Raw genomic sequence first — 19183 nt, 5'->3', positions numbered from 1 at the left:
CTGCCCGATCACACCGCGACACCGGCGTGGATTGCTCTAGTCTGATCGGCTTCCTGTCTCTGGTCTGGATTGCTCTGCCCTGTCCTCCAGCCTCAGCAGCGGCTGCTTGAGCGCATCGCTCCGGTCTCCTCGTGCGGGCGGTTAGTCCGGGGCTCCGGGTAGCGACAGCGCCCGCAGCGCGATGGCTCCGCAGAGGCGGGCGGGGCCCAAGGCTGCCGAGATCGGCGGGGGCTGCGCGGGGACCTGTGCGGACAGGGGGGAGCGGAGGCGCCTCAGCAGGTACCTGCCGGCGAGGGGGTGTGGGGGCCCGGCTGTTTCCCCGCAAGGGGGCGGATCCTGCTGGGCCGGGGCCGAGCGCCGTCCCCTCAGCCCCGGGATTCGCCCCGATGCCCGTTAGCGCCGCTCGCTGCGTGGCTGGGGCTCCGCGCCCGGCCCCCACTTGCCCCGGGCGGGATGCGGGAGCCCGATCACGGGAAGGGCCCGGGCAGGAGGGAGCCGCGAGGGATGAAGGCTCCCGGCACTCGCCGCCTGGCTGCTCCGCCAGCAGGACCCAGGACCCAGGCCCCGCGCTGCGTGGCGGCTCTGCAGGGGGCTGCTGTGCGGGGCGCCGGGTCCCCGGCGGCGGAGATGCGGCATTGAAACAGCCCCACCCCGCCGCTTGTCCCCGTGGGCCCCGCGGGGAGCTGGCACCATTGCGAAGGGAGCTGCCCATCCTGGCACGTTGGGGTCCCCATCAGCAGAGTGCCCGAGCGCCACGCAGCCTCCCACTCCCCGTGCCTGGCTCCTCCGCACACCCCGGGGAGCTGGGGATGGGGACCCGAGGCACAGAGAGGCCAAGTGACTTCCCACCATTACACAGGGTGAGCAGGGCTTTGAAGCTGTGTCCCAGGCTTGCATCCTGCAGACCTAAGCACCCTACCTCGTGGGTGAAAGTCCATGAGGCAGTCTTTCTCTTAAGAGCCCCGCTGGGAAAAGATTGGGGAGCCCAGATCTAAGCCATGCTGTGTTCATGAAGGCTGTACAGGTGTTCAGAATACCGGTAATACTACCCCTGAATCTTCATGATAGCTGAAATTTATTCCTGTATCCAAAATTGTTGGCAAAACTAAAAGTTGATTGTATGAAACTTGACCTTTGTGAAGGGTTTGGATGGTTCATTGAGACTTTACCTAATGTTTGTTACCTGTAGTAAGCTTTGCAAGAGAAGTACTGTTCCCCAAATAACAGGTCAGGAACAGGCAGCACCCCATCCATTGGATATTTGTACCTGTTTTTATTAGGTTTCAGAGTACCAGCCATTTTAGTCTGTATCTGCAAAAAGAAAAGGAGTACTTGTGGCACCTTAGAGACTAACAAATTTATTTGAGCATAAGCTTTCGTGATCTACAGCTCACTTCATCAGATGCATGTAGTGGAAAATACAGTGGGGAGATTTTATATACACTGAGAACATGAAACAGTGGGTGTTACCATACACACTGTAACAAGAGTGGTCAGGTAAGGTGAGCTATTACCGGCGGGGGAGGGGTTGGCTTTTAGTGTTATGTATAGACAATAATGTTATGTACATGCTATTCCATTCAAAACACTGTTGCATAGTTAAATGTGCAAATCAGCAAATACCATCGTGACATATGTCATAACTGACTTATGAGGAGAGGCTGAGGGAGCTGGGATTGTTTAGCCTGCAGAAGAGAAGAATGAGGGGGGATTTGATAGCTGCTTTCAGCTACCTGAAAGGGGGTTCCAAAGAGGATGGCCCTAGACTGTTCTCAATGGTAGCAGATGACAGAACGAGGAGTAATGGTCTCAAGTTGCAGTGGGGGAGGTTTAGATTGGATATTAGGAAAAACTTTTTCACTAAGAGGGTGGTGAAACACTGGAATGCGTTACCTAGGGAGGTGGTAGAATCTCCTTCCTTAGAGGTTTTTAAGGTCAGGCTTGACAAAGCCCTGGCTGGGATGATTTAACTGGGAATTGGTCCTGCTTTGAGCAGGGGATTGGACTAGATGACCTTCTGGGGTCCCTTCCAACCCTGATATTCTATGATTCTATGATAATGGCCAGACCTGAGTGGTGCTGTGACCCTGTTCAAGTATGGGTGTTGCAATGCCAGTCGCTCAAATTTGTAGGGGGTGGGTGTAAGGGTTCATGGGCTAGGAGGGTCAGGCTGCTGGTTTGGGGGGGAATGCCTGAGAGGGGAAGAGAAGGTTCAAATGTGGGGGATATCTATGCCCCCTTACTTTAAATGGCACTCTGCTGTTCCTGCTTGGTTAGCAATAAAAACTAAGTGTCTAGGTAAAATGGGGGTGAGGCAGATCTGAAAGGAGGGAGCTGCTCCATTTTTTTCCTCCTGCATCTTAAATATGTGTGTGTGTGGGGAAAAATACATTAAATGGATTTATTTTCTTCTGGATTTTTTGTCTTCCTCTTGGCAAGGTCCCTGTTGGAAAGCCAAGTTCTGCCTATTAAGAGTAAGGTAAATTAATTGCCATTTTTAGAGTTTCATTGTGATTTAGAGAGGAGCCAAATGTTTCTGAAATGGTTTGGAATCCTAAACCATTGGAATGCAGAGAGGATTAAAAAACAGCTGAGCTCCATTATTCTGGCTCTGCATTTTAGCAGGGCCTCCTGGTGGCTGTGATGGCAAATCCTGGTGCATGCCTGGGCAGTTTTGCAGGGGAAAGAGAACAAGTAATGCACCTGTTCTTTGGAAGCCAGAAAAAGGAATAAGAAGGACACTTTTATCTGTTTGTGCTGAGTTTCCTCCTTTAGCAGGGCTGAATCATGCAGCCCTTAGATGCGAGTAACTCCTGTCAAAGCAAGCGGGGAATTTTGCCTCTGCGAGGACTGCAGAATTGGGCCCTAAATCTGGCTAGTGGGGGCGTGCAACACTGCTGCTGGAATAAATGGCATTTATATTATATTGCAGGACATTTTTAAGTCCTTCCCACCTCTAAAGTTAACATACAACAGGCTTCAGGCGAGTGTTAGATCCTAAAGTCTTAAGGATCAGGGATGACAAAGCTCCATGTGCAGCTCTGAGCATCTACAATTTACAAGAGTTCTGGTAACTCCTGCTGGTTCCTCTGGAAACAGACCCTGATTGATGGAAATGGTGGTGGTGGGGAGGGGTAGGGGAGACTTTAAAGTAATTATTTAAAAAAATCAGGAATGGATTTAAAACAAATAAGAAAAATTAATAATCCTTCCAAGTCTGGCGTGAGCCCAGATACTCGCATGTACTTATGTTAAGAATCTGCACCCTTATCACGAGGGCCCTACCAAATTCATGGTTCATTTTGGTCAATTTCACAATCATAGGCTTTAAAAAATCATAAATTTCATGATTTCAGCTATTTAAATCTGAAGTGTCACAGTGTTGCAATTGTAGGGGTCCTGACCCAAAAAGGAGTCCAGGGTGGTGGTGTTGTCACAAGGTTGCTATGGGGGTGGGGGTTGCGGTACTGCTACTCTTACTTTTGTGTTGCTGCTGGCAGCAGTGCTGTCTTCAGAGCTGGGCAGCTGAAGAGCAGCAGCTGCTGGCTGGGAGCCTAGGTCTGAAGGCAGAGCCGCCGCTATCAGCAGCACAGAAGTAAGGATGGCATGGTATGGTATTGCCACCCTTCTGCGCTGCTGCTACGGGAGGCGCTGACTTCAGAGCTGGGTGCCTGGCCAACAGCCGCTGCTCTCTGGCTGCCCAGCTCTGAAGGCAGTGCAGAAGTGAGGATGGCAATACCATGACCCCCCCAAAATAACTTCGTGATATCCCTCCACAACTCCCTTTTGGGTCAGGACCCCAAATTTGAGAAACACTGTTCTCCCCCTTGAAATCTGTATAGTATAGGGTAAAAGCACACAAAAGACCAGATTTCACGGTCCATGATGCATTTTTCATGGGTGTGAATTTGGTAGGGCCCTACTTATCACAGCTTGTTGATACAAGGCTGGGAATGTTCATCCAGCTGATGAGCTAGCTCCCAAGGTGATTCCTAATCACTGCAGCGCAGAAGGGTGTATAAGATTGTTACTTGTTTACACAGGGATTTATCTGTGTTCTGTTCTTAGTGTGAGGAAAAGCAGAGCCCACCAAGAATCACGGAGGAAGTGGCTGAAAGTCTCATTCCTAGTCTCCTCTGCTGTCCTCGTTAGCCTTTTGAGCTGGAGTTACTTGGTCAGCGAAGATGGGGTCGCCGAGGTTCTGGCTCATTTCAGCGAAAGTCTGCAGGACAGATTCATTGAGGTGCCCTGCTCCGAGGACTATGACAGCCATAAAAGATTTGAAGGTATTTGTACATGAGTGTCATGGGGTAGGGTAGTCCTCTGGTGCCACAGCAGGCTGGCCTCATTTCCACTGGAGTCCCTAATACCCACTTCTTCTCTCTCTGTAACATGTACCTCATCATAACTCACATGTTCCTTGACTTCCCAAATGCTCAAGTCTCTTATATCACTCCAGGATCTTCTGGTTCCAAAAGCACTTTGCTGTCTTTCCGTGCACCTTCCCCACCCCAAACTGCTTCATTAGGGCAGTGTGAAATTAAACTCCCTGCTAAATCAATTTCTCATTCCTTTTCCTGCTCTGCTGACTCCCCTGGTGGGAGTTTGTAAATACAATTCAGGGTGTATAATGGAACTAATTCTGGGTACTGCCTGCACTGTGAGCACATAGTAATCACACAGGCACCAACTTCTGGTACAGGTTGTTTCCAGAATCATGTGCTTTAAGTACTGTAGTTAAGAGCCAGTTTCCCCTGCAAGGTTGTCACTGATAATGAAAACGTAGCTTTGCTATTGTCACTGCCAAACGCAGTAGGCATGTGGGTTCTGTCTCTGGTTACACATCCCCTTCCAGGTAATAGGATCAGCTCTGGAGACTGCTTTCTCTCAACTAGCTACCTATTTCCCCATCCACTTATGGTTACTTTGGGTTCCTGGTGATGGAGCTTCTAGAGATAGTGAGATTTCCCTCTCCTCTGGGGTATGTGGTATAGCACAGTGACTTATGAGTTCTGGGATTCCTTGGGAAATGGGGAAAGTTCATACTGGAATCTCCCAGAGGGTAGGCTGTCTTCTGCTCAGGCTCTGAGCGGCACTCCCAGGATGTGTGAATAAGCTTTTGATCTCCCCTTGGTGTTAAATACTTAAGTGCCAATCTGGGCACTGTTGATCTGAAATGTAACCACTGTGGCAAGGTTAGATGATTCCTGTGACTCTCAAACTAAACATAATGCACACTCAGGGGCTATGTAGTTCCCACAGCATCTGTTGCAGTGGAATTTTGGCATGGTTGGTGTGGCCCATTACACCTGCAGGTGCTGCTCTTTTTGGATGTATTCCATCTCCCCAGGTTTAAAGAAAACACTATATTGTAGATCTCCACTGGAGGAGCTTGCTGGGTTGAGAAACTTCTTGGCTCTGGATATGTGAAAATACTTTCCTAATGCATAGATCTCATCACTAAAAGGGACCATTATGATCATTTAGTCTGGCCTCCTGCATAATGCAGGGTAGAGAATTTAATGCAGTCATTTTTGCTTCAAGCCCAATAACTGTGAGTGAACTGGACTCAAATTATTTTTATTCATCTGATTACTTTTTGCTGGCCAGCAATTCCCCCCCCCCCCATCCACCTGTCAGAGGAGCTTCTCAGCCTGGGGGCTTAATCTGCCCTTGAGTTTGTATTTAATTCTGGTGTCTAGGTAATCTAGTCAGCTGTTACATTTAACCGTGAGGTAGAAAGAAAAATTGCCAGGGTTCTGCTTCCCCTCGCAGCACTGACCAGGACACTCCCTAGATACTCCTGCACTATGGACTAGTTCTGTACACATTTAGCGTTGTATTATGATTGAATTATTCAGCCCAGATGATGTCTTTATAGGTGCAGAGCCAATCACATAAAGGGAGAGTAGCTGTAGAACTACATTAGAGCCATTCTAAAACTGGGTAAAGCAAATCTTTCACTTTGTTTCTGGGCTATTAGATGCTATATCTCTCTTCACCTATAACACTTTATTTTTTTTTACCTGTAAGTTGTTACTTTTTAAAAATCTGGCCCTATATGCTATGTTTTCAAGAAATCACCTGTGGTATCTGATGTTTTTCCAAACACCTGGTTTATTAACAAGATAATTCAATTTATGTTGTGATGTGTATTGAATTTTGTGGTTGGTCAGCTCTTGTCTTTTGCTTGGTCTCCACAAAGGGGTGATGTTGAGATGATTAAAGAAATATATTCCATGCTACACTGTGTCAAGGCCAGAAAGCTGCTGTCATTCCAAAGGTAGTTTGCAGGTAGCTTAGTGACTCAGAAAAAGGATGATTACATTTAGCCAGGTGTGCTGCCAAGTTGGATTCAGCTCCAGAGCTTTGAGTAGTTTGCTGGAAACTGTACTTTATACCTTAACTGTTTCATTCTGCTTCAGCCTAACATCTGCTCCTTTTGGCTGTTTGCCAGAAGTTGGGTCCTCCCTACATCACTGTTTGATGCCTCAACAGCAGTATTTACAATGTTCCAATGGCTTTTATCTTTACACTCCTGTCCCGGCGGTCACCATCCTTCCAGCTCAGGAAAACTGGATGAGTTCCCTCTTGCAGCTCATCAGCATCATTTGTCTTAAGAGTTTGAGTGATGCAAGGGCATTTCCATCCATGTCCCTCCCCCTCTTCTCTAGGTTTAGCTGCTTGTTTCCAAAATGCTCCCAGCCCTTGCTGTTAAAAAAGGACACCGACTTGGTCAGGGGTATCTTCTGGGTCTTGATTTTAAAAAAAAATAGTTTATTATTTTTTAAGAGGGTCATTAGGCAGCAAAATAGAATTATAAGTCCATCCAGAGCCAGCAGTAGCAGCATGTAAAATCCCCGAGCACAGAACTGTCAATTGTTATCATTTTTGAAGTGCAGATTCAGGGAAGAGTTAAGAAGATGAAGATTATTGCACTCTGGTGTTGAGTCTGGTTGCAGCCCTCTTGGGTTTCTCAGCCTGGCAGCATCCTGTGGAATCTTGACACAGTTTCTTGTAGAAGAACCCAAAGGTTCTTTTAATCCAATGTTGAGATATAGCAGAAGAACCATCAATAAAATTTCTCATTTGTTAAAGTGATCAGTTTTGATACTGTCTGAACTCTGATCATAGCCTAACAGCAATTGCAAACACTTAGCCTCCACTCAGAAGCCCAGACATGGAGCAAACCACTATTGCTAGCTCTTTATTTACATTAAAACTAGCCTGTTCCACCCTTTTTTTGTTTCATTACGGAACAAAATCTGACTGGTTCTGTTGTTCGTTACTTGTATGAGGCATTCACTTATTTGCCATTGCTTATCCAAAGCGCTCATACACACATCCAATGACCATTAAAAGTATATGGATATCGACCAGCAAGCCACTAGATGTTTTCTTAGATCTATTTAAAAGTTAGCATTTCTTATGGACTTAGCCAGTTAGGAGTTCTTTTGCACCAGACCCCAAAAAAGTGGCTCATAGTGCATAATAGTGAATTTGTCTTTGACACAATGAGTTAACTTTTCCAGGGTTGTAACCTCCCAAATTGTTTCAAACCAGTCAGTTACAGATAGGGACTATACTTCCTCTTTCTGCCATAATGAGTGGAGAACACAAAGATGTAATCAGCTGTATTTGAGGGAGTAACCTGTATAGGTAACTACAACCTGGCTGTTTCTGAATTCCACCGCCGACAAGTGTTGCTTGAAGCATAGTCCAGAAAAGTGTATATCTTTCCTATGGGCTGTATATAGTGTCTCTGCATTGCTCCTTGGCTATTTGAAAGAGAGACAATGAAGTAGGTATTGGTCTTGATGGGATTTTGGAGATATGGCACAGGGAAAGCTGGAGGTATTTGGAGGTAAACATGGAGAGTGTGGAGTTGCTGTCCATAAATCAGAGGTGCTGGTTCTGAAAAATGAGTCTACTGTGTTTTTTCACTCTGTCTTAAAATGCAAAAGCAGAGTGGTGGCTATAATTTCACTCCTTAGCTTTTGCTTTAAATTATGTTTTTATTTATTATTGGAGCCAACGCTTAAGGAAACTGTTGCTATTAAATATTTGAGGCTGTATTTCATGAAGTATATACAAATAACATAATGGTCTGTCATCTGCTGTCATCAGTGGCTACAAATGTGCTGAATATTGCTGCCTTTAACAATGATTTAAGTTCTTGCAAACAAGTAAATATTTTATGCCGACTTTCCAAAGTTCACCTAAAATCCATGTAAAGATTCAAATAAAGTTGAACATTCAGATGCTGGCCTAGGTTTCTGTTAATGTAGTTTCTGCATCCAGACTAGTACACCATAGCTTGGAGTTTTCAGCGCTTGCAGTGGTAATTCCTGCATCCAGTGTGACAACAATAGGAAACTCACAAGAAGGCCTCCGGCACTGGATTTTGAGCCATTATAATGGGTTTTAAAGCATTGTGCTTCCAGCCTGCTTCAATTGATATTGTAATTGGCATCACACAGCTTAGAGTTTATTCCTGACCATTCAATGGTAGTGAAGATCCCTCATACGGAAGTTCAGAGCACTGATTGTCAGAGGATGAGCTCCTGGCTTTCTGTATTTAGGGAAGAAGATGTGGTGCATCATGATCATAGGAATTATGGTCTGCATTCTAAATTATACATGCAAACCTCTCTTATACTGCCTCCTCAAAGTGTGCTTTTCACTCTAAAGTTATGGTGGTGGTCATGGTTCTACTGATAAACCGTCTGTGTGGATTGCTTTCTGTGTTGTAATGGTACTTCTCCCTGTTAGTGATGAAGCAGGTCCAGGTCGTAACTTCAATGTGACATCATCCAGAGGTTAGAGGAGAGGATACAGAAAGGCAGACGGGACGTGTGTGACCAGTAGTATCAGAAGAGCCAGCAACTAGGCTGCAAGTATTGTTACAGGAATCAGAGTAACAGCTGTGTTAGTCTGTATTCTCAAAAAGAAAAGGAGTACTTGTGGCACCTTAGACTAACCAATTTATTTGAGCATAAGCTTTCGTGAGCTACAGCTCACTTCATCAGATGCAAATTTATTTGAGCATAAGCTTTCGTGAGCTACAGCTCACTTCATCAGATGCATACTGTCCACAGTATGCATCTGATGAAGTGAGCTGTAGCTCACGAAAGCTTATGCTCAAATAAATTGGTTAGTCTCTAAGGTGCCACAAGTACTCCTTTTCTTGTTACAGGAATGTCATCCTAGCCATCTTTCCCTCTTGCTATGTTGCTCTGAGATGGGTTGCATCATTTGAACTTTGTGACGAATGACCTTCTTGCTCCTGGGAGAATTCCCCAGTACCCACAACCTCTTCACTGAATGGTGCCCAGGCATGTAGCTTTTCAGATAAAAAGTAAGGTGTAGGAGGTCTGACTAACTGTATGGTGTTGAGTACATTCTATCTTCCTCCAACATGCCGAATAGGTTGTGTGATTGCCATGTCTCTCTGACTTTTTGAGTATTTTGATATGTTCTTCTTGATCCATGTCAGAGAGAACATGCAGCTTGCAGTTTTAAAGCTGTGATGCTGATAGTATATCACTGAATGTCTTTGTATCAACTGGATGCAATATCTCTAGTGATACTTGAAACCCTGTGAAACTATTCCCCCATTTCTAATTTCATTGCGAAGGTGAAACCAGCTTTCTATGAAAATTTTCTCTAGGAAAACTAACAGAAGTAAAGGAATTTGGTTAGAATAAAGAACAGAAACTGGAGTAGGGGAGGGTGAGGTAGAAGTTGAAAATATCAGTATATTTTAAAATCTGTCTTTAAGTGTTACCATTTACAGTGCATCTGTGTCCAGAAGTGGGACCTTTCTAATTGATAAAATAATCTTCAAACAAACCAGCTCCACCCTCTGTTCCTGCCTACATTTACATCTTGTGTTCATCTCTTACTGTCAGGGCCTAGCTGATTGACTTACTCCTAAAATATCTTTATATTGCTTACATCCAAGCTTGTAAATCTTTGTTACCTTCAGAATACCTTCTGCATCCAGCTCTGTCTTGATCACTTCTTTGTCAAGGCTCTTATTCATGTCGTCATCTCCTATTCTGTGGTTTTGCTAAATCCTGATTCACCAACTTCTGTCTCTCTGTTTCTCGAATCTCAACTCCTCTTACCTGCAGATTGTTTTCGTTGCTCCTCCAGTACCAGACTAATTCTCTCCATGGTAGGTGGAAGGTCTCCCCACCTCCCCTCGCCCTCAGGCAGTTTTTGCCATCTGGAAAAGCCTCCCAGCTCTTCTGTGATCAGTTGTCCTCCAGACTCTCTTTAAAATCCCAACTCAAGATCCATCTTTTCCCCTTGGCCTATGGCTTTCAATCCTGTTCTCTAGTGAAACAATCAAGTTCTACTTACTGAATTTCTAGGCTTCATGCTCAGTCAATCTTCCTGTGGCTTCTATTTCCTTCACCACTGGTGTATTGGAGCTACAGTTACCACTTGGAACATCTATTATACAAGAGAAAAAAAAGGACTACTTGTGACACCTTAGAGACTAACAAATTTATTTGAGCATAAGCTTTCGTGAGCTACGGCTCACTTCATGGGATGCATTTGTTAGTCTCTAAGGTGCCACAAGTACTCCTTTTCTTTTTGCGGATACAGACTAACATGGCTGCTACTCTGAAACCTGATATTATGCAAGGTATTATTGGTGGTAATTGTCGCAAAAAGATTCAGTGACGGTTCTGTGTGGTTCAGCCTGTTAAAAATAAAGTGCCTGGTAGTTTACACTAACAGTTCTGGGAACCAAAATTCAGTCCCTTTTTAGCTGCCTCTTAAAAACACAGCAACATAGAATTCTTGTGTCTTTTGGCGCTGGGCAGACAAAAATCTTGTCAAAAGGGTTTTGGTTTACAGGTTTGTTACAAATTGAGGCTGTAGGGCACCCACTCAGACCTGATGTGATAAAATCATGAGAGTTGGAAATACACAAGTCTCACAGTATTTGGTGTTCTGAAAGTCCTCAGCTCCTGGAGTCAAGTGACTGTGTGAAAATTTCAGCATTTTTTAAAGAAAAAAGGTAGGTTTGTAGTCTTCCTGATTTCAGGGAAAATCTTGAAAACTTGCCTCAATGTATTTCTTTAAAAAACAAAAACAAAAACTGGCGATTATTTGGGGCCTGAGTTATGATTTTTGAATGCCTGTGATTGGCATTACTACTGAGTGCTCTTTATGACCTGCTCGGTCCTAGTAGTTCATATTGAACATTCTCTTCTGATCCAAAACACTGTAATTTCCGCTTAGTGATAGTCTTGGATCCTGTTTTTCTCCCTGTTAACCTATGGGGGTAATGGGAGAAAACTGATGCAGACCATTCCTTTGGTGTAGTAGCTAAGCACGGTCTTTGATACATTCCTGCTGCAGTGCAAGGTTCTTTGCTGGCATTGCATTATGAGCAGTGCAAAGTAGCACACTGACCGTCCTTATAGTCTAATTCCCCTGACACTTCCCAAATAATTGATTATTTGCTTCTTGGAGTATGAATTGTCCAGCAGATTTTGGTGATTTATTGTTGAATACTCATGGAGCACACTATTAATCATTCTGGTTTGTAATCCGGTCAGATTCTTTCACAGGGATTTGTTACTGGGCCCGTCTGCTTAATTTTTACTCTTATTGATTTAGAGGAAAAAAAATCTTTTTTTGGACAATGCAGAGAGAGATGGTTGATGGGGGTAAGCAGGAAGTACTGAGCCATGAGGATGATGTTTGTTCGGGGAAAAACAGGTCTGTGATTGATCTGATTGATTGTTGGAGAGAGCAAACTGTGTGTGTGAGTGAGGGGAAGAAACAGTGTGTGTATACATGCAATCTACTATTCAGGGCTTCAGGTGCCTCTGACAGATATTTGAAACAAATCATAAAACCAGCAGCCTCCTCTTATCCCCAAACAAGAATATAGTAATAAAAAATTAACAATTGGAGGAAAACAATAGCCCACCCTGCCCACCAATCGCATCCCTCCTTGCTTCTTTCTCTCCCCTAAGCCTTGGAGAAACGGCTGGACTTTGGAACAGGGCCAGAAGGCTGACAGATATAGCTATTTCTCACCAAGGTGAGGAGAGGAGTTTTGTAATGCCTTTTTGCTGTGCCAGTCGCCTCTCATTCCCATTGCCTTGTGGTCATCTGTTCTTGCTTGCTGCTGTTCACAGTTTGCCTGATGTTGTTGGATTGCATACATGCATTAACTGATTTTTTAGAAGTGCCTTTCCTCTCCCCCCCCAATCTCCCCCCCCTGCACTTTTTTGTGCTCTGGTGAGTAAATAATCGTCTGATAGAACTCTGTTGACAAGCAGTAAGCATACTGGCAGATGTCAGCAAATATGTGGATCTAGGCTTTTCTATTGCTTTATAATTACCCTCCGTGCCCCTGCAAAAAAAAAAAAAAAAAAAAAAAAAATCTATAAAATGCCAAGTCTCAAGGACTCTGTGGCTTACAGTACATTTTAGTTGTTATTCCTGCCCTGAAGCAACTCTGAATTGGACATCTGTGATTCCTCAAGGACTACTAGATAAAGAGTGTACAAGATTTGTAGTGCTGGCTTCTCTTTTTAATTTTTATATTATTGCTGTATTCTGCAGAAGTGGATTTTAAAGGTTATTTGCCATGTAATTTGAAGCTGTATCCCCATGGTCTCCTATCTTCTGTGTCTCACATAGCAGCAAAGGGCAATTACTTGAATAATTGGTTCACATGCGTGCAGTATAAAATTGCAGAGCTGATGGAGTCTTCAATGTCCCAGTTATACCCTTTCTGGTGCTTTTTCAGGCAATGGAGATGCCGTCTTGGACAGTTACTCTTATAAATGCAATTAGGGCACCTAATGCCTGGGAATTATGCATCCTGCCTCTTCTCCATAGTTCTATTCTTGAGTCTGTCTTTCTCTCCCTACCCTTCATTGCTTGCCTGCTGACATTCTGCCACGCTTTCATGCAGCTGGGAGGGATGGGATGGTTAGTATCATCTCGCATTATCATTTCATGAGCTGGCTTCTTAGATCACAAAGAATATTTAGAACTCTTTACCACCAAGATCTTTGCACGGGGTTGACTGCAGGCTTGCTTAAGGTCAGTCCTGAAGCTGGATCTCTTAAATGGTGTTGCAAGATTCAGCTGGTATGCACTCCATCTTAATATAGTTCACTTCCACAGCCCTGTGTGGCAGTCGTCATTCTTCCAGGAGAGTTGGACTGGTGGGCCCTCCCTTTACTTGCACGGGGCTAGTTTGCTCCCCATGGCAATCCAGTCCCTGGCCTTTCTGTTGAGACTGCGAACTACTTAAATTGTAAACTCCTTGGGGCGGGACCATCTTTTTGTTCTGCGTTTGTACAGTGGGGTCCTGGTCCATCCTCCTAGGCGTAGGATAATACAAATAATAATTTCTACGGCGCTAATTGTGGTGGTATGTTGTGATTTGGGATGGTCATCGACTAGAAACTACACTGAAATGACAAACCCATTGCACATAGGTCATTGGATAGTAAATTGTTTCAGACCAAGGCTGGATTTGAACTGTTGACATGAGATGAAAGGCTTTGTGTAGAACTGCCAGACCCTGAATTATCTTGTATTCTTTGACCCTGCTTGCCTGTGGGCTGAAATGCTGCATGTGGGGCTAGGTCAGCCAATATCTTTCTGCATTCCAAGGACGATTATGCAAGCGGTAATCTTTACCTTCTTTAATTCTGCCCTTGGGAAGAAGTGAGAAGTCATTATATGTTTCCCACTTCTTATTTCATGCATACAGGGATGAAGTACAGTGTTTCTGATACAGTTATACCTGACACATACCATTCTAAACAAAGGCTAACTTCTCTGACAAGAAGTCTTAATCTCAGGGTATGTCTACACTACGAAATTAGGTCGAATTTATAGAACTCGGTTTTTTAGAAATTGTTTTTATATAGTCGATTGTGTGTGTCCCCACATAAAATGCTCTAAGTGCATTAACTCGGCGGAGTGCTTCCACAGTACTGAGGCTAGAGTCGACTTCCGGAGCGTTGCACTGTGGGTAGCTATCCCACAGTTCCCGCAGTCTCTGCTGCCCATTGGAATTCTGGGTTGAGATCCCAGTGCTTGATGGGGCTAAAACATTGTTGCGGGTGGTTCTGGGTACATATTGTCAGGCCCCCGTTCCCTCCCTCCCTCCGTGAAAGCAGCAGCAGACAATCGTTTCGCGCCTTTTTTCTTGAGTTATCTGTGCAGACACCATACCATGGCAAGCATGGAGCCCGCTCAGGTAACCGTCACCGTATGTCTCCTGGGTGCTGGCAGACATGGTACTGCATTGCTACACAGCAGCAGCAACCCATTGTCTTGTGGCAGCAGATGGTACAGTAGGACTGGTAGCTGTCATCGTCATGTCCGAGGTGCTCCTGGTCGCCTCTGTGAGATCGATCAGGAGCGCCTGGGCAGACATGGGCGCAGGGACTAAATTTGGAGTGACTTGACCAGGTCATTCTCTTTAGTCCTGCAGTCAGTCCTATTGAACCATCTTATGGTGAGCAGGCAGGTGATACGGATTGCTAGCAGTCCTATTGTACAGTCTTCTGCCGGGCAGGCAAGAGATGAGAATGGCTAGCAGTCCTATTGTACCATCTTCTGCCGAGCAACCATGAGATGTGGCTGGCTTGCAGTCCTTCTGCACCATCTGCTGCCAGCCAAAGATGTAAAAGATAGATGGAGTGGATCAAAACAAGAAATAGACCAGATTTGTTTTGTACTCATTTGCTTCCCTCCCCTCCACCCCCTCCCCCGGTCTAGGGGACTCATTCCTCTGGGTCACACTGCAGTCACTCACAGAGAAGGTGCAGCGAGGTAAATCTAGCCATGTATCAATCAGAGGCCAGACCAACCTGCTTGTTCCAATAAGAACAATTACTTACGTGCACCATTTCTTATTGGAACCATCCGTGAAGTCCTGCCTGAAATACTCCTTGATGTAAATCCACCCCCTTTATTGATTTTAATTCCCTGTAAGCCAACCCTTAAGCCATGTCGTCAGTCGCCCCTCCCTCCGTCAGAGCAATGGCAGACAATCGTTCCGCGCCTTTTTTCTGTGCGGACGCCATACCAAGGCAAGCATGGAGGCCACTCAGCTCACTTTGGCAATTAGGAGCACATTAAACACCACACGCATTATCCAGCAGTATATGCAGCACCAGAACCTGGCAGAGCGATACCGGGCGAGGAGGTGACGTCAGCGTGGTCACGTGAGTGATCAGGACATGGACATAGATTTCTCTGAAAGCATGGGCCCTGCCAGTGCATGCATCATGGTGCTAATGGAGCAGGTTTATGCTGTGGAACGCCGATTCTGGGCTCAGGAAACAAGCACAGACTGGTGGGACCACATAGTGTTGCAGGTCTGGGATGATTCCCAATGACTGCGAAACTTTCGCATGCGTAAGGGCACTTTCATGGAACTTTGTGACTTGCTTTCCCCTGCCCTGAGGCGCATGAATGCGCAAGATGAGAGCAGCCCTCACAGTTGAGAAGCGAGTGGCGATAGCCCTGTGGAAGCTTGCAACGCCAGACAGCTACCGGTCAGTTGGGAATCAATTTGGAGTGGGCAAATCTACTGTGGGGGCTGCTGTGATGCAAGTAGCCCACGCAATCAAAGATCTGCTGATATCAAGGGTAGTGACCCTGGGAAACGTGCAGGTCATAGTGGATGGCTTTGCTGCAATGGGATTCCCTAACTGTGGTGGGGCCATAGACGGAACCCATATCCCTATCTTGGCACTGGAGCACCAAGCCTGTGAGTACGTAAACCGCAAGGGGTACTTTTCAATAGTGCTGCAAGCTTTGGTGGATCACAAGGGACGCTTCACCAACATCAACGTGGGATGGCCGGGAAAGGTACATGACGCTCGCATCTTCAGGAACTCTGGTCTATTTCAAAAGCTGCAGGAAGGAACTTTAGTCCCAGACCAGAAAATAACTGTTGGGGATGTTGAAATGCCTATAGTTATCCTTGGGGACCCAGCCTACCCCTTAATGCCATGGCTCATGAAGCTGTACACAGGCAGCCTGGACAGTAGTCGGGAGCTGTTCCACTACAGGCTGAGCAAGTGCAGAATGGTGGTAGAATGTGCATTTGGACGTTTAAAGGCGCGCTGGCGCAGTTTACTGACTCGCTTAGACCTCAGCGAAACCAATATTCCCACTGTTATTACTGCTTGCTGTGCGCTCCACAATATCTGTGAGAGTAAGGGGGAGACGTTTATGGTGGGGTGGGAGGTTGAGGCAAATCGCCTGGCTGCTGGTTACGCGCAGCCAGACACCAGGGTGGTTAGAAGAGCACAGGAGGGCGCGGTACGCATCAGAGAAGCTTTGGAAAACCAGTTTTTCATGACTGGCCAGGCTACGGTGTGAAAGTTCTGTTTGTTTCTCCTTGATGAAAGCCCCCGCCCCTTGGTTCACTCTACTTCCCTGTAAGCTAACCACCTTCCCCTCCTCCCTTCGATCACCGCTTGCAGAGTCAATAAAGTCATTGTTGCTTCACATTCATGCATTCTTTATTCATTCATCACACAAATAGGGGGATGACTACCAAGGTAGCCCAGGACGGGTGGTGGAGGAGGGAAGGAAAATGCCACACAGCACTTTAAAAGTTTAAAACTTTAAAATTTATTGAATGCCAGCCTTCTGTTGCTTGGGCAATCCTCTGGAGTGGAGTGGCTGGGTGGCCGGAGGCCCCCCCCACCGCATTCTTGGGCGTCTGGGTGAGGAGGCTATGGAACTTGGGGATAAGGGTGGTTGGTTACACAGGGGTGTAGCGGCAGTCTGTGCTCCAGCTGCCTTTGCTGCAGCTCAACCATACACTGGAGCATATTGGTTTGATCCTCCAGCAGCCTCAGCATTGAATCCTGCCTCCTCTCATCATGCTGCCGCCACATTTGAGCTTCAGCCCTCTCTTCAGCCCACCACCTCTCCTCCCGGTCATTTTGTGCTTTCCTGCACTCTGACATTATTTGCCTCCACGCATTCGTCTGTGCTCTGTCAGTGTGGGAGGACAGCATAAGCTCAGAGAACATTTCATCACAAGTGCTTTTTTTTTTTTCTTTCTAATCTTCACTAGCCTCTGGGAAGGAGAAGATCCTGTGATCATTGAAACACATACAGCTGGGGGAGAAAAAAAAGGGACAGCAGTATTTAAAAAGACACATTTTATAAAACAGTGGCTACACTCTTTCAGGGTAAACCTTGCTGTTAACATTACATACATAGCACATGTGCTTTCGTTACAAGGTCTCATTTTGCCCCCCCCCACCGCGTGGCTACCCCCTCAACCTTCCCCCTTCCCCGTGGCTAACAGCAGGGAACATTTCTGTTCAGCCACAGGCAAACAGCCCAGCAGGAACGGGCACCTCTGAGTTTCCCCTGAAGAAAAGCACCCTATTTCAACCAGGTGACCATGAATGATATCTCACTCTCCTGAGGATAACACAGAGAGATAAAGAACGGATGTTGTTTGAACACCAGCAAACATACACTGCAATGCTTTGTTGTACAGTGATTCCCGAGTACGTGTTACTGGCCTGGAGTGGTAAAGCGTCCTACCATGGAGGACACAATAAGGTTTCCTTCCTTTTGCAAAGGCTTTGGGAGTACATCCAGGAGAGCCGCGAATGCCAGGGCAAATTAATCCTTTCACATGCTTGCTTTTAAACCATGTATAGTATTTTAAAAGGCACACTCACCGGAGGTCCCTTCTCCGCCTGCCGGGTTCAGGAGGCAGCCTTGGGTGGGTTCGGGGGGTACTGGCTCCAGGTCCAGGGTGAGAAACAGTTCCTGGCTGTCGGGAAAACCGGTTTCTCCGCTTGCTTGCTGAGAGCTGTCTACAACCTCCTCCTCCTCCTCATCTTCTTCGTCCCCAAAACCTGTTTCTGTGTTGCCTCCATCTCCGTTGAAGGAGTCAAACAACGCGGCTGGGGTAGTGGTGGCTGAACCCCCTAAAATGGCATGCAGCTCATCATAGAAGCGGCATGTTTGGGGCTCTGACCCGGAGCGGCTGTTCGCCTCTCTGGTTTTCTGGTAGGCTTGCCTCAGCTCCTTAAGTTTCACACGGCACTGCTTCGGGTCCCTGTTATGGCCTCTGTCCTTCATGCCCTGGGAGATTTTGACAAAGGTTTTGGCATTTCGAAAACTGGAACGGAGTTCTGATAGCACGGATTCCTCTCCCCATACAGCGATCAGATCCCGCACCTCCCATTCAGTCCATGCTGATTTTGCGATTCTGGGACTCCATCATGGTCACCTCTGCTGATGAGCTCTGCATGGTCACCTGCAGCTTGCCACACTGGCCAAACAGGAAATGAGATTCAAAAGTTCGCGGTTCTTTTCCTGTCTACCTGGCCAGTGCATCTGAGTTGAGAGTGCTGTCCAGAGCGGTCACAATGGAGCACTCTGGGATAGCTCCCGGAGGCCAATACCGTCGAATTGTGTCCACAGTACCCCAAATTCGAGCCGGCAAGGCCGATTTAAGCGCTAATCCACTTGTCAGGGGTGGAGTAAGGAAATCGATTTTAAGAGCCCTTTAAGTCGAAAAAAAGGGCTTCATCGTGTGGACGGATGCAGGTTTACATTGATTTAATGCTGCTAAATTCGACCTAAAATCCTAATGTAGACCAGGGCTCAGACTGCACTGAGTCTGTTTATTTTGATAGATTAGTAAAGGGATATAAGTCAATGTGTAAGCCTTTATTTTTAACAAGCTTGTTTTTACAGAAATCTAGGAGCAAAATAAATGTTTCCAGGAATTGTTTTCATGTTAATTGTAATAGTTTATTTTTAAGGGCATGGCATTCCCTTGCATTGTATTTAACCCAAACATTTTGCTCATGTATGAGAACTAGGACTCAAAATGAAATGTAAATTTGGTTTGGTTTTAGTTTTCATGATATAAGGTAGGTGGTAGTAATCAGGTCAAGAAATCTGTTTTCAAAATATTTTTATCCTGTCAAATTTTTTCTTTCAAGGAGAACAGAAATTGGAAGGTGGGATATTGAGATTCAGTGTGTGCTTCTTTGTAATGTAGTCTTTGCCTTTTATTGTCCATCTCCAGGGTGCACTCCTAGAAAGTGTGGAAGAGGCATAACAGACGCAGTAATCACCAGGGAGGAAGCTGAAAGAATCCGTAGGTAATTTTTCTTTTAGCCTTAAA

General features: G+C 45.8%; 1 protein-coding gene across 3 annotated transcripts in view; it reads left to right on the top strand.

The window, feature by feature from the left end:
- Nucleotides 1–19183, top strand: part of OGFOD3 (2-oxoglutarate and iron dependent oxygenase domain containing 3) — a 94302-nt gene continuing 75119 nt past the window's right edge. For all 3 annotated transcript variants that reach the window (XM_048817260.2, XM_048817256.2, XM_048817258.2), the window contains exons 1-3: nucleotides 1–279; nucleotides 4069–4286; nucleotides 19085–19160. In XM_048817260.2, the coding sequence (XP_048673217.2) occupies nucleotides 182–279; nucleotides 4069–4286; nucleotides 19085–19160 (392 nt within the window). In that variant the 5' untranslated portion in view covers nucleotides 1–181. The remainder of the gene's footprint in view (nucleotides 280–4068; nucleotides 4287–19084; nucleotides 19161–19183) is intronic.

Source organism: Caretta caretta, chromosome 14 (genome assembly GCF_965140235.1).
Source record: "Caretta caretta isolate rCarCar2 chromosome 14, rCarCar1.hap1, whole genome shotgun sequence".
Lineage (NCBI taxonomy): Eukaryota > Metazoa > Chordata > Testudines > Cheloniidae > Caretta > Caretta caretta.
This window is presented reverse-complemented; position numbering and strand designations above follow the sequence as displayed.